Source organism: Nanorana parkeri, unplaced genomic scaffold (assembly GCF_000935625.1).
Source record: "Nanorana parkeri isolate BGI_ZX_2015 unplaced genomic scaffold, ASM93562v1 scaffold70, whole genome shotgun sequence".
Classification (NCBI taxonomy): domain Eukaryota; kingdom Metazoa; phylum Chordata; class Amphibia; order Anura; family Dicroglossidae; genus Nanorana; species Nanorana parkeri.
The window spans coordinates 1,476,580-1,491,937 of NW_017306338.1; the positions used below are offsets into that span (position 1 = coordinate 1,476,580).

Sequence of the window (15,358 nt, forward strand, 5' to 3'; positions counted from 1 at the left end):
GGGGGCACTTTTGCTGCCCCTTTGTGATGTATAGCTGGCTCTCCGTAACAGATTGGCCCGGGAAGAGGGGGTGGCAGTGACAGTTTAGACTTGGGCGAACTCAGCTGAAATAGGTTTCATCACTAGTAATGGTATACTGAACAGCGTCTTGAAACAGAGGGCCTGATTTACTAAACTGCTAACTTGTGAATTAAATGCAAACATCAATCTGTAGACAAATGTAAAGATTAGCACTGCTGGTCAGGGGAAATCTCCCTCTGACTAAAAGTTCCGGTATCAGGATAAGTATGATAGCATTTGGGCGAGTACTCAACTCTGTATCGGCATTGATACTGGTATTGGTATGGGTGCATCCCTACTTGTTATATATTTAGAATAAACCCAATGAAGTGCCTAAAACATAAAACAAATGTGATTTTAAAAGTATGAATATTTAAAAGCAATGCTTTTTATATATTTTTCTTTACTCAGAAGAAGAGGAAATTCCTCTTTTTTTTCTGGTATCTGGTAAATGCTCCTAATCTGCAAATAATGTAGGGGAGTGGAATCTAAAAAATGAGAAAAACAACATTGTGAATTACTCAAATAACCACATTTATATTATGTTACATTCCCTTCATGAGCTGCCTGTCCAAATGCTTCCCGGGTGAAGTATGACTGTATGTCTGTGTCTTTCATAAGTATGGTATGGGAATGTGAAACAGCAGCCCATTCAAAATCAAATTATATTTAGCAATTAAATTCAAATTCATCACATATGTGGATGTGTGCCGTGGTGTTTATTTGGAAAATAAATGGGAATTTCAAGTGGAGAAAGGCTGCTTTCCTTTTATGGGGATTTAAAGTACGCTCAGCTCTCACATTTAGTTTTATGGCTAGTTTAGATATACAGCAGAATATGCAGTCCTGAAATTCTTCAGAGGCTAGTCCTCCATCTTTAGTGCTTGTAATCTATATATAGTATGGTGGGCATTAGTGCCTCCCTTTTTCAAAGGATTAACACTGTCGAGAAAAGAAAAATGCATGGATTCATTTATTATGATAAATGATAACATAACATTAGAGGGAAATTCTTCATCCTGGTTTTGGTGTTCTACAACGCATATCAGAGGTGTGCACTAATTAACACATAATACATTTATCGTTTCCTTTTTCCATCATATTCAGGATGAAATAATACAAATTTTAATATTAGTTTTTGTTTTTTTAAATATGAAACACTGCATATGCATATTTAATATATACCATCTGCAGCAAGTAGATAGAGATAGCACATTTGAGGCAATTCTGTGTGATATCTTACTGCCTTGCTGTGAACAGCCTAGTGTAATTTGGCCTTCTGCTGTTTGGCCCTATTTAGACAACTGAATGATAAGAGGAGGGAGACATCCCTTCTCTTAAGGTGCCCATACACCTTACAATTATCTGCTGATTTTCGGCCGCAATGGTGTTTTCATCCGAAAATCAGCCAGTTGATGGGAAGTGCACAACCGCAATTACTGTACAACTGGCTGATTTTCGTCTTTTAAGTAGGCTAGAAAACGTTCCTCTAGTTGGATGAAAATCGACAGATTAGCGGCATTTTCGTACAACAAAAATCTCAAGATGAAAACTGCACAAGCTCAAACGAACATTTGGTCGTTTGATCGATGCAAATTGGCCAATTAGTGGTGCTGAGGAACGATAATCGCAAACTACATTGGTCTGTGCATGATGGGCTGTTTGAATGAAAATTGAACAAGGGTGTACAATGGTTGTAAGGTGTACGGCCACCTTAAGTCATATAGCCCCATGTGTATTTTCAGCTGGAGAGAGACAATCATATAAATCAGTCACTGATGGGTTTTCTTACTCAAATGCCCAGTATACATTGCAAACAAACTGTAATGTGATTAAAAATAATGAAAGCAGAACTCTTTCTACAAATAAGAATATGAAATACATAAATTGCCTATTATAAGATAAAATAAAAAACAACTTTTACTGTAATATACCTTTAATCCGGAGTCATTCCCCATAGTACTTCTCTTCTACCATTAGATGTCTTCATTCTGATGGCCAGCATCATTCAACGCACTTCCTCTGAGGCCAAGCTGGCATGGACCCTCCCCAGCCTGTGACTGGACAGGGAGTGAAGTAGCACAGTAATGAGCTCATGTTTCTGTAATTGTATTTATTCCTCATATCAGCATACTTCATGTGCTGCTTCTTCCTCTCACACTCCAGCCCAGCTGTGCAGGGACTGGTATCAGGCCAAATGCAGATACTTACACTGCTTGCACGTAAAAATGTAATTTAATTATGTTTTCATATTGAATATTTATTTATCAAACAAAACTATTATCTTCAATTGAAAGGGTAGGAATTGTTGCTGACATTTTCACATTATTGCAAAAGAAAATTATATTTTTGGGAAAAAAAATGAAAAGAAAATCTTCAGTGGCTTTGTTGCACAAACATGCCCACATAAAGAATTGCTCAGTAAATGTTTCACTTAATTTGATTCTGCATCATGTTAAAATAAACTCATACTACAGCACTGATTGATTATTATTATTGTAGTCTCTGTTGTTTTCGCATAAATTCCCCAGGCTAACCTCTTGCCCATGAGAAGTTGTAAGATAGATAATAATTCAGCACTTTTTACATGGGAGCTAGATGCTTGTCGTCATTATGCTTCCAAGTGTACTAGTGTGCCAATCTGAATCTGTCCTGATATCAGCCTCCTGACATCTCCAGCATATCAGTGTTCACAATGGGGAAAGAAGCCAATTAGAACTTTACTGCTTTGTTCATTGTTCTCAGTCAACATACTGACAGGAAGAGCCAACAGAACGATGACTTCATGAATGTCTTGATTCTCCTTCATTGTCCAGTCACAGGCCGGGTACAGATTGGTCACCAAGTTGTATTGCTTAACCACTTGAGTCCCAGTTGGCATTATAAAACAATGCTGGGATCAGTGGCTCCTGCGGGTCTAGGCGGGGTTGAAAGCTGGAACCACTGGCTATTTGTATTACCTAGCATCCAGCACTAAGTCCAGAAGCTGAAACAACTCCAGGGCTTCCCATGCTCTGTAATAGCTCTGCCCAGACTCTCTATACAGCAGCAGATCACTATGCTATATGGATCTATTGGTGGCTGATTGCAACCATCAATAGATCACTATTAGAAGTGATCTGCGGCATGCAAAGCTGCAAGGGGGTCTGGATCAGCCGAAAACTGGCATGGCAGGTTTCAGCCATTGACAGGGGGAATGCACTCCCTTGTTTCTGGGCCCTGCCATTTTCCCACCAAGTGACTAAGTCATACTTTATGGTATCCTTGTGCAAGGGAGAGATAGCTGAACATATTGATGGGTGCCGTTTTTACCATGCCATCACTGTGCTTGTAGAACCCGTCACTGAATTTACACTGTCCTTGAAATCGAGGGGTCTACTTTTCTAAAAAGAGTCATTTTGGGGTAGTTTCTGGAGTCCAGCTACTTCTGAGCCACCGTAAAGGCAGTATGGAGACAAAAAACTGACATGGCTGTTTTCAGCCCTTGACAGCCAGAATACACTTACTTGGATCTGGGCCCTGCCATGTCATCATCAAGTGACTTAGGCATACTTATGTAGCATTCACATGTATAGGAGGAGAAGTATAATATATTTTATATATATATACATACATATATACACACACACACATACTGTATATACACACTGTATATTTAGCTGTTTGCCTGGAGTACCAGCTTTAACACTGTTTGTGTCTCAAAACTTAGCACACTTGATTTTCTCTTATTTTTTTTCAACTTGGAAGACTGCTTTGGGGGTTTGACGCCACCATCTTTCTGTTGGTAATACAACAGCTTATGCTAATGTAATATTGTCTTTTGACCACTAGGTGGTGCTGTAGTGCAAATCTAGTGGATGCTAGTTTTCTATATGCATGTTTATCTATGATCTATATGTTTCCTGCTTGATGCTGTATTTCTGTATATATGTATACAACATACTTCTAAGTAAAACTTAATTCAGCATTCCTCAAAATCTCAGTGCTTCATCTAAACACATAACCAACAGGTTATGGGCCCAGACACTAAACAGAATACTGCAAGTCAACAAGAGCCTTATCCAAGCTGCTGAATGATGGTGAGCAGTTCAGATATTAAGTTTGCAAAGCTCAACAATAGCAACTAGCAGCTATGGAAGTTCAAGCTTGAAATGCTGCTAAGCAAAGATGACTTATGGCAAGTACTGAGTACAGACAGACCCAGTAATGGACCCGCGGAGAAATGAGACAAGGAGATCAGGCAAGCAAAAGCAATTATAAGTCTGCTAGTGGAAGATGACCAGCTTATCCATCAGAAAAGAAAATACAGCTAAAGGTATGTGGACTACATTAACTCTAAACAATAAACTATATCTGCTATGCAAGATATATAAGATCAGGCTAGAAAAAGGCCAGGAAATTTGTGATCATGTGAATGCTATGCTGGAAATCATAGAACAACTATGTGCAATTGGAGAGGAAATTAAAGATAATCACGTGGTAGCATTACTTCCAGAGTCATACAGTGCTCTTTTTAACGCTCTAGAAACCAGACATGAGCAGGAACTAACACTAGAATACACTAAAGGAAATTAATTGATGAATATGACAGAAGCAAAGAAAATATGCACAATGAAGAAAATGAGAAAGCCCTTGAGGTGCATGAGAGCGCAAAGCAAAACAAGAAAAGCACAGCGTGTTTTCGCTGTAAAAAGACCGGTCACCTGAAAAAGGACTGTTCAATCTAGAAGCCGAACAGTGAAAGCAAGAGGCACCTACAAAACAAAGAGCTAAGGCAGCTACATGTACAAGACAACTGCAGGCACATCATGGGGCGCTACCTTTAAAGTGGCTCACATATACCAGTATAAAGTATACCACGCGGATGGTGTATTGACTCAGGCTCAACAAGTCATGTGACCAGTGATGAGACCTTGATTTCTCAGAAATTGATTTCAGTGCAAAGGGCAAAGTCTTCCTAGCAAATGGGAAAAATATTACTGCAGAAGGTAACGGTCAAGGATTCTTTAACTGCCTGACTCCATCAGGGGACAAGCAGAGTATCCTCATGAAAAATGTACTCTGTGTTCCAGACCTAGAAGGAAGCCTTCTATCAGTGAAAACCCTTGCTAATAACGGTCTCACAGTTCAATTCAGGTGATGAATGTATAATATGAAACAATAGTCAAATCCTTGCAAATGGAAAACTGGATGAACACCTGTTCAGACTCATCAACGCAGATGAACAAGTCAAGACAGCCACTCATAATCCACACAACAAATGCATCCATCTATGGCACAGACGACTAGGTCACTGAAACCCCGAAGCCATAAAAGATATTATAAAGAGAGGCTTATTAGAAGATATAACCATACATCCCTGCCAAATGCTCATAACATGCAAATTCTGTATGGAAGCAAAGGCCACACGTCCCCCACTTCACAGGCTACCCAAAGAAAGACCACCCACCCCATGGAGCTCATAGACAGTGACGTGTGCGGACCAATGAAAACTCCAATATCAGATGGGAACAGGTATTTACTGACTTTCATTGATGATTATTCCAGGTACACAACAACTTATCTGATGAAGCACAAGCATGAAACATCAGAAAAACCTCGAGAGTTTGTAGCCATGTCCAGCAACAAATTCCAACGGAAACCAGGTATTATAAGCACTGAAAATGGAAGGGAATACATCAGTAAGGAAGTGGAATCATATCTGAAGAAACAGGGTATAGTACCCCAGACCACCACACCATACACTCCTGAACAATATGGTGTAGTAGAACGGAAAAATTGCACTCTAATAGAAATGGCCAGATGCATGCTGTCAAATGCCAACCTACCTAAGACATACTGGGGTGAAGCAGTCATGACTGCAACATACCTACAGAACAGACAACCTTTAAAAGCTGTTGAAAGTACCCCATTTGATATGTGGCATGGATCGAAGCCTAGCCTAGGGCACATTAGAGTGTTTGGATGTAAAGCTAAAGCCTATATTCCAAAAGAGAGTTGATCCAAGTTGGAGAACACAGCCATTGAGGGTATTCTGATGGGCTATAGTGGACAAAGTAAGAGATATAGAATCCTCCACCCAAAGACTGACAAAGTGACAATAAGTCACAGCGTTTATTTAGATGAGAACTGATCACTAGAAATAATGATCCCGGGAAGTTGTGAAGTGAATTTGCCCAGTGAACCAGCAAAGAAAGCTGAGCAAAGTGAAGCCGTCAGAACAAGAAATGGAACTCCCAATGTATACGTTAAGTTCCATGTTAAATTCTGCTAAACAACCTGAAATTAGAAGATCCACTCGGAGAACAAAGGGAGTACCACTCTGCAAGCTGTCATATACTGCTAAGACACAAAGCATACGCGAACCAACATCGTGGGACAACATAGAAAAAATACCAAAACACAAAGCCAATCAGTTGAGAAAAGCAGCAGCAGAAGAAATAAAATAACTCTAAGAAAATAAAACCTGGACACTCAAGAGCAAGCCATTATCGACATTCAATATTGCTCATCAGAAAAAATGATTGCAGATGCACTCACCAAGCCATTGTCAAACGATCGTCACAGTTTCCTTCGAGAGTAGCTAAATGTCATATTGCAACACATATGCTGTTGAGAAGGGGTGTTGGAAATACAACAGCTTATGCAATATTGTCTGGCGCTGTAGTGCAAGTCTAGTGTATGCTAGTTTTCTATATACATGTATATCTATGATCTATATGTTTCCTGTTGATGCTGCATGATGCTGTATACACAGATGTAATCTTATAAGCAAGTAAAACTTAATTCAGCATTCCTCAAGATCTCAGTGCTTCATCTAAACACATAACCAACACATTCAACCATTTGTGACGTCTCTCTGTTATCCAATGGGAGGAGTCACCAGAGCCTGCCAAAAAGCAGAGTAAATTTTACAAGCACCTAAAAAAAAGGGGTCTCCATTTCATGGAACAAATAAGGGAGCTGGTGTAGCATGAGGCGGCAAAGGTGGACATGAGGGTATCCATGGAGAATTGGTGGCAAAATGTTTCCCCTGATGAATGTACTGCCTGGTATTTTTGGTAAGGATGGAGACCAGATATTTGAGGCCAGTAACAAACCTCAGGGTCCTTAACAAGCATATATTGGTGCAACACTTCAAAATGGAATCTGTCAGGATGATATTGCAGGCGATAATTGCAGGGGACTGGGTGTTATCCATTGAATTAAAGGACGCATACTTGCATGTTCCAATTCAAGAGACACACCAAAGTACCTCAGTTTCACAGTGGAAAATGCCCATTATCAGTTCATATATGTTTGCCTATCGGCCATACATTTTCAAAACTTCTAGCAGTTGTGTCATTGATTAGGCCAAAAAGCATAAGAATACACCACTACATGGACACTACATGGACAATGCCTTGTTACTTTTTTTCCCCTTTTTTTTTTACAAATCAGAATCTTTAATATGTACTTATTTACATATGTAAATAACGCACCCACGTTAATTGCTATCTGGCTATTTAAACAAAAAGCTATAATGGGGGGCAAAGCCATGGATAAAACAACCCCCCTTCCCCAACATTTCATACAGGATAAACCACAGAAGAGGGTGCCACAGCCTCTGATAAAGTTCCATCCAACCCCCCCTCCAACACACACATCTGATACAGGAAAAGCCCATCAGAGGGTGCCAGAACCTCACAGACCAAACTCTCCCCACATCTGATACAGGACGAGCGATCAGAGGGTGCCAGAACCACTCAGACCAAACTCTCCCACATCTGATACAGGAAGGGTCCATCAGAGGGAGAGGGTTGTTGGGTTAGTATCAATGCCTTGATACTAATGCAGAGTAGCGATCAGTTCACAGGAGGAGAGTACTGGAGGTGCTGAAGAATTTCGGCTGGATCATAAATCACAGCAAAAGTCAACTGAAGCCTGTACAAGACTTGGTGTATTTGTGTGCATGCTTCAACACAGTACATGCCTCTATTTCCTTACCAGAGGAAAAGATCCGGATGACTCGAGAGAGATTAGCCTTAGTCTTATCAAGTTCTCATCTTCTGGCAGCACTGTGTCTCAAAGTTATCATGACACTAGTGCGCACAGTTCACATGGTGAAGTGGGCATAGTGGCAACTTTGTATATTTGTGCATTTCTCTGTCAATGGACATCAGGATAATTTCACCAAACAATAGTGATTACACATCAAATAAGTGCAGTTTATGGTGGTGGATCAAAAGAGCAAACCTGATAAACGGCTAGCCTGGCTGATTGGGGAGCTCATATGGTTACTCTCCTGGTTTAGTAACGCTGCGACTTCAACACTATAGGGATGGTCCCCAATGCCCTGGAACTATGAGTAGTATATTGTGCTCTGAAAGGATTTGCTCCACAGCTGATAGAAAATCAGCAGGCAGACTAACTGCCCAGAACTACTGTAGACAAAAATTAGTGGACCTTGAAATCAGAAGTGTTCGCTTGGCTAGTGCATCAAAGGGTGCTGCCCCAAGATATACCTCCTTGTTTCTCCTCAATACAGCAAGTTGCTAAGGTTTATATTGAGGTTTCCTAATGCCCAGACCACAGCTGTGGTTGCACTCACCTCACTTTGGCCTTTTCACATGGTCTGTACTTTTCCCCTGACCCTGCTAATAGTCAAACTTATCAGGAGAATGTGGCAGGAGCCAGTAGAGGCTCTGGCAATACCATTTTGGCCAAGGCGCCCATGGTTCCCACTTCCCTGGCAAATTGCCATCCAGCAACCAATTCTACTGCGATGTATACCAGACCTGCTACTGCAAAGCAACATTGTTCATCCTTGCCCTGCCTGCTGGAAGTTAATGGCCTGGGTGTTGAGAGTGCGAAGCTAGCAAAGGAAGAGTGTACAGAAGAAGTAATTGAGACTATGCTAAAAGCAAGAAAACTACGAGTGAACCACATCTACAGCAGAATATGGAATTGCTTTGTTCAGTTTGCCAGTGGGGATGGATTCAATCCTGTGAAAACTTAAGCGCAGCATGTGTTGGCATTCTTGCAGTCAGGCTTGGACATGGGTCTCAGTTTGAGTTCTTTCAAGTTGAAATGTCTGCATTAACATAATTTACTAAGATACAATGGATTTCCAACCCCTTATTGGTTCAGTTACTGAGACAGTGCTCTGCACCAGACCACCCATAAGAGCTCTGTCTCCCATGTGGGACCTTCCTGGTTGCAATATTGTCAGCCTCCAGAGTCTCTGAGTTGCATGCATACGAGTGTAAGGAACCCTATTGGGTATTCCACCAAGATAAGGTGGTTCTAGTTCCAATGCTATGATTTCTTGCAAGGGTATCCTCAGCGTTCCATGTGAACCATGACCTGGTTCTTCCAACTTTCCAGATGTCTCAGGGAATGGGGTTGCATTCTCTGGACATTACCAAAACTCCCCAGGGCCTATCTGGAAGCCACCACTTTGATTAGATGTTCTAAACATCTGTTCATTATCTTGCAGAGGAAGAATAAAGGGAAGAAGGCATCTTTCAGAATGCTCACCTCATGGATCATTAAAGTGATTCACCAGACCTATAGAATTTAATATCTGCTGGTCAGAAGAGTTGACCGCTAATTACACACAAAATGTTTTGACTTCCTGGGCAGCTTCCCAACAAGTATCACTTATGGGCTTCATAGTCCTCCATGCCCACTTTCCTTTCTCACTATCCTGCTCATTTATCTTCTCTTAACACAGTGGAGTTTGGCTGAGGGGTTTTCACAGTCAACTCCTCAAGTTGAATTACCTAAAGCATCCCTTCCTTGTTTTGGCTAGTTAATCCTCACTAGTTTGAGGCCAGGAAGATGTCAGAAAAAAAATAAAAATTAATGTCCTTTAATGGCTTATCTCTAAGGCATCGCACAGCACTCACCCTCAAAGCTGAGGAGTATATAGTTAGAAAACATTATCTGTGAGAGGGCTGTTCAATTAGTTTTTATAGGTTAGGAAGATTGGGGAGTTAACCTGTTAATTTAAAATTGTGCAATTTACGTTCATGATGTTTACACTGTAGGAAGGCATCAGCAAATTAGAAGCAAAATAGATATCTAAAAATGTTAAAAGATACTTTATGCTGAAATATATTATGTGCCATGTATAATATGCATAGATTTATTATGTGTCAAATGCTGTATAAAAAAAATTTGGCGCCCAGTCTAATGTGCTGTTACAGATTTTGTGCAAAGCCACAAAGTTAAAACTCAGTTTGGGCCACCCTTGGTGCTAAATAAAAATGAGTGAGAAATTTGATGAACTTGATTTTGCTCCAAAGAGCAAAAGGGAAGATTATATTTTACTATCCCAATACTTCTCCTTTAAAGCATTTGAGTCCCCAGACCTTTGTCTCCCTAAATCCCCTTGAGTCTCAGAGCATGTTTTCCATTTTGGCAATATCCCAGTTCCGAACATTAAATGTTATAGGTTTTATAGTCTACCCTAACATATTATATGTATTTTTTTTGCAGGACAGATAGAGCTTTACTTTGGTAGCAAATTTGGATATGTGTTTTGTTATTTCCTAATTTTGGGAAAAAATGTTAGAAAAAATGCATTTTCCTGCAATGTTCCCTATTTAATGTTTATGTAATTTGTGCACCGCCATATGTTCACCAAAAATATGATCAACAACGTCTCCTGATTAAAATGATTATTAAAGTAGTGTAACATTTATGTAACGAATGTTGAAGACCAAAATGAACATGTGTTTTACTTTAGAAGAGCTTTATTCTGCTTTCGACGCTACATTGTGATGCTTGCAAGGGGGGAAAAACAGGTGCCTAAATTGTTAGCCTAAAATGCCTAAATTGTTAGCATAACATTAAGATGAGATTAAGTTTGACAAGGGCGCAAAGTAGCATGGCAGCAAAGTTTACAGGTTTGTGATTGCTAAAATGTTCTATGACAGTGCGTATACTTGCGTGAATTTGTTAATACTTGCAAAGTGAATGTGAATGAAATTCATTGTTGCAATCTGGGAAGTAATCTGGAGAGGGAATATTTTCTTTTTTGTTTACACTTTAAAAAATTTTTTTTTATGTATTTTACTTTTTTCTTTACTGGTCAGATTCAGACCTGTCATGCAGCTATGTTGCACCAGAACATTTCATATAGCGATCTATTGCTGGCTGCAACCAAGCAGCAAAAGATCACTTTAGCAGTCATTTATTGTTGAGTATGACCTCTATACTCAGAGGAACTTCCTTCACATCACTTGTGATGTTGCTACAGGTTCACACTATTTAAAATGTAAACACTATAAACACTGTACTGTAATGTAAACACTATAGTGTAGCATATATTCTCCAATGGAGGGGCCTGTGGGAAGCAACAGATGCCCAGGAGCTCATTGTTTCAAAAAGCCAGTGGTTCCAGCCTACATGCCAGCAGGAGCCCACAGAAGCTGCTCTTTAAAAATTGTACTGAAACAAATACTCACTATCCCAGCACTGTCTTAAAATGGCAGCTAGGATACAAGTGATAAAAACAAAACCCAACCACTTGCTGCACTGGCCTATTATTTACAAAAGTCCAGGCAAGATTGCAATAAGATGATAATCAAACTGCCATTGTCTTCCTCCCTTGTCACCCTGCAAGAAGTCTTTGTAAAGCTAACAAAAGCTTCTTTCTCACTGCCAGCTTTGCCACAATAAATGGGTTTTGCTTATAAACAAACCTATGTATTGCACGTAGCAAAATTACAGCATTGTGAGTCAATTCAATGGTTGTGTGTACAAAACAGCTCACTGATATAAAAAAAATCCAATTATAAAAAATATTTTTCCATTGGAATTTCTCACTACCTGTAATATAAACACAGCCCTTTAAACACACTCAAGCAACAAAACCTTTCATTCAGTTAAATAAAGGTAAAAATAAAGTAGAACAATAATTTCATACTTATTAGTTTCTTTATTGTGTCTTTAGTATGTTTGTTGTTGTTTTGAGTTTTTTTAGTCACCAGTAAAAAAAAGGTGTCAAATCATATCTAAACAAAAATAAAAAGCAATTTCAAGTCCTGAAAAGCTTTAAAATACCAAAAACCACATTCAACCACCATCATTCCACCTTCCTTATGTATCAAGCCTGTATGTGTACTGCTATATATACCAGTTTGCCACGTGTGCTGGCAAAAATTAAAACTGTGATAAGATGTCCAGTGTTTAGTGCCAGATAAACAAATAGCCAAGTATAATATAATATGCAAAGCCATATATGCAAACCAGTCTAGTACAGAGTCAGATCTGATGATCAGTAAAATACGCAGCACCTTATTGGTATTTAGCTTTACACTTTATTTACTGAATTATGAATAATTTATGATTAGTTAATCTATTTTATCGTTACAGATATGCCCCCAGTGCTTCCAATGGGACTTAAAGGAGAACCTGGGCCAGAAGGAAAACCTGGCCCAAGGGGACCACAAGGACCACTGGGACCCCCAGGGAAACCAGGAGTTGGAAAACCTGGCTTACAAGGACAACCAGGCCCTGCTGGTCCTCCTGGCTTTTCCAGTATTGGGAAACATGGTTTACCTGGAATGCCTGGTAAAAGTGGACCGAAAGGATTACCTGGCTCAAAAGGAGAACCTGGAACGAGGGGTGAACATGGACCTAGAGGGTTGCCTGGTTCTCCAGGTATTCCTGGTCCTTCAGGAATCTCTACTAATGGAAAACCAGGTGTGCAAGGTGCCCCCGGACAACCAGGTTTTAGGGGTGAACCAGGGTCAAAGGGTGAACCAGGACTTCATGGAGAGAAAGGTGGTAAAGGAGAACCGGGGATTGGGAAGCCAGGAATTGCTGGAACTCGAGGAGCTACAGGCCCAGTGGGGCCCATGGGACCATCTGGGCCACCAGGGAATGGCAAACCAGGCCTTGTTGGCTTACCTGGGGCTCATGGAGACAAAGGAGATGTAGGTCCACCTGGGGCAACTGGTGTAGGGGGATTGCCTGGACCTCAGGGTCCACCAGGAAAACCTGGAATTGATGTCATTGGTAAACCAGGCTTAGATGGATTACCAGGATTACAAGGACCATTGGGTCCTAAGGGGGAACCAGGCTTTCGAGGTTTGCCAGGTTTACCAGGGTCACCAGGATATGGAAAGCCTGGTTTACCTGGTTTGAAAGGGGATCGAGGACCTTCTGGGATGCCAGGTGGAATAGGAGAGAAAGGAGAGCCAGGTGTAGATGGTGAAGTAGGTGAACAAGGGGCACAGGGAATTATTGGGCCACCAGGACTACCTGGGTTAATGGGATTACCTGGAAAAAATGGTTTGCCTGGCTTGAAAGGTGACGTAGGACCTACTGGTCCTCCCGGTTCATCAGGACTACCAGGAAACCAGGGTCCCAATGGATTTGTAGGTAAACCAGGGATACCTGGTGAAAGGGGTCTTCCAGGACCCCAGGGACATCAAGGGCCAACTGGACCAAAGGGAGAGGGTGGATTAAAGGGACTTCCAGGTGTGCCAGGTCAGGTAGGTGGTCCAGGGTCTAAAGGAGAAGGAGGGATTCCAGGACAACCAGGTCCTAGAGGTCCAGCAGGCATTCCTGGACTGCAGGGGTCATTGGGCCCATTAGGCCCACAGGGGCTACCAGGTCTGAAGGGGGAGCCTGGCCTACCTGGACTACCAGGCAATAGCATAAATGGTGTACCAGGCCCTATTGGCCCCATGGGCCCACCTGGAGTTTTAGGTCCTCCTGGTTTAAATGGGCAGCCTGGGCTGCCTGGTCCACCTGGCCCACCTGGTCCACCAGGAATATATGGTGATGGAACCATTGCTGGTCTACACTTGCCTGAAGGAGGTGTGGAAGGAGGTTCTGTTGGGAACAACAAACCTGAAAAGCCTCAGTACGGCACTGGAGAACTGTCTGCAAAAATAGCCCCTGCATTCACTGCCATCCTGACTACACCATTCCCTCCATCTGGCATGCCCATAAAATTTGAGAGGACTTTGTACAATGGTCACAATGGTTATAATCCTCTTACTGGAATATTTACTTGTACCGTGCCTGGAATCTATTACTTCGCTTACCATGTACACGTAAAAGGCACCAACATCTGGGTTGCTTTGTATAAGAACAATGTACCTGCTACCTACACTTATGATGAATATAAGAAGGGTTATATGGACCAAGCTTCTGGAAGTGCAGTACTAGAACTTAAGGAAAATGACCAAGTTTGGGTTCAGATGCCTTCAGATCAAGCCAATGGATTATACTCAACAGAGTACATTCATTCTTCTTTCTCTGGCTTCCTCCTCTGTCCTACATAATGGACACACATTTCCACCCTTAGTTATAAACTATCTTTTAAAAAATTACATGCAAAACAAATGGAAACTTATCTATACCTACATATATATCCACTGGGGAAAAAGCACAGAGAAGACATGAATACTTGTTTGAGGGGTCAAATTGAAGCAAGACCTTTCTAAGTTCCTCTTCTGACAAAGTTTGCATTAAGGTCACATTCTTACATAGTGACCTAAACAGGACAGGCCTGCAAGCTTCTGGCACAGAAGGCCATACCATGCAATTTGATGTTCTTCATCTTAGAACATTATAGGATTTTCAGATGTTCCAAAGTATTGTGTTTCCTTCTTTGTAATTTATCTGTATCTGCGACATATGTTGAATAGTATTGTAGTTGTGAAAACACTGCACTTACACTTAGCGCAATGATGATGGTTCTGCCAGGTTGATCATGGTTTCAGACTTTCTGTATTCTGACTATTAAGAAATGTACACTCATATTTTGTTTTTGGGGTTTTTTTTTCTTTTTGTATTCCATATGCGATGTTGCATTTGATGGCCTGATAAAAGGTATGACTAAGCTCAGAAATACATTGGGTTAAGTTTTGTTTAGTTCTGTATAATACGAAGATTTAGAGAGAACATTTAACTAGGTTATCTGTTATCTTTTTGCCTTGTGAACTAAGTACTAAGCAAATAAAATGGGAGTACTACTGTGAAGCATTTGGCCCAGGAAAAAGCCTTTAGTCATTTCCATTGTTTAGATGCAATGCTATCTTCAGGGAAGTCCTATTCAAACTTCTATACATGAAATAGTAGACCCTAAATTAACACAGTCCTGTTAATTGGTCTGCAGGACCCATGTTAGCAAACTACTTGCTAACAAAAGAAATATTGACCTGAAATCATAACATTTAAACAGTTCAAGGATTACAAGCTTTAATTAGCATCAATATTCATTGTTTGTTGGTGCATAACAAAATAATCAGTATTGTGTGTACAAACTGGTGAAAGGGATCCTAATTTGGAAAAC

At 40.7% G+C, this 15,358-nt stretch overlaps 1 protein-coding gene across 1 annotated transcript in view; it reads left to right on the forward strand.

Annotated features, from left to right (window-relative positions):
- The window catches only part of COL8A2 (collagen type VIII alpha 2 chain), a 123,086-nt gene extending 108,265 nt beyond the window's left edge, over positions 1-14,821 (forward strand). The window contains exon 4 of the mRNA XM_018576564.1: positions 12,424-14,821. Within this exon, the coding sequence (XP_018432066.1) occupies positions 12,424-14,345 (1,922 nt within the window). The 3' untranslated portion in view covers positions 14,346-14,821. The remainder of the gene's footprint in view (positions 1-12,423) is intronic.
- Positions 14,822-15,358: the final 537 nt, after the last annotated feature.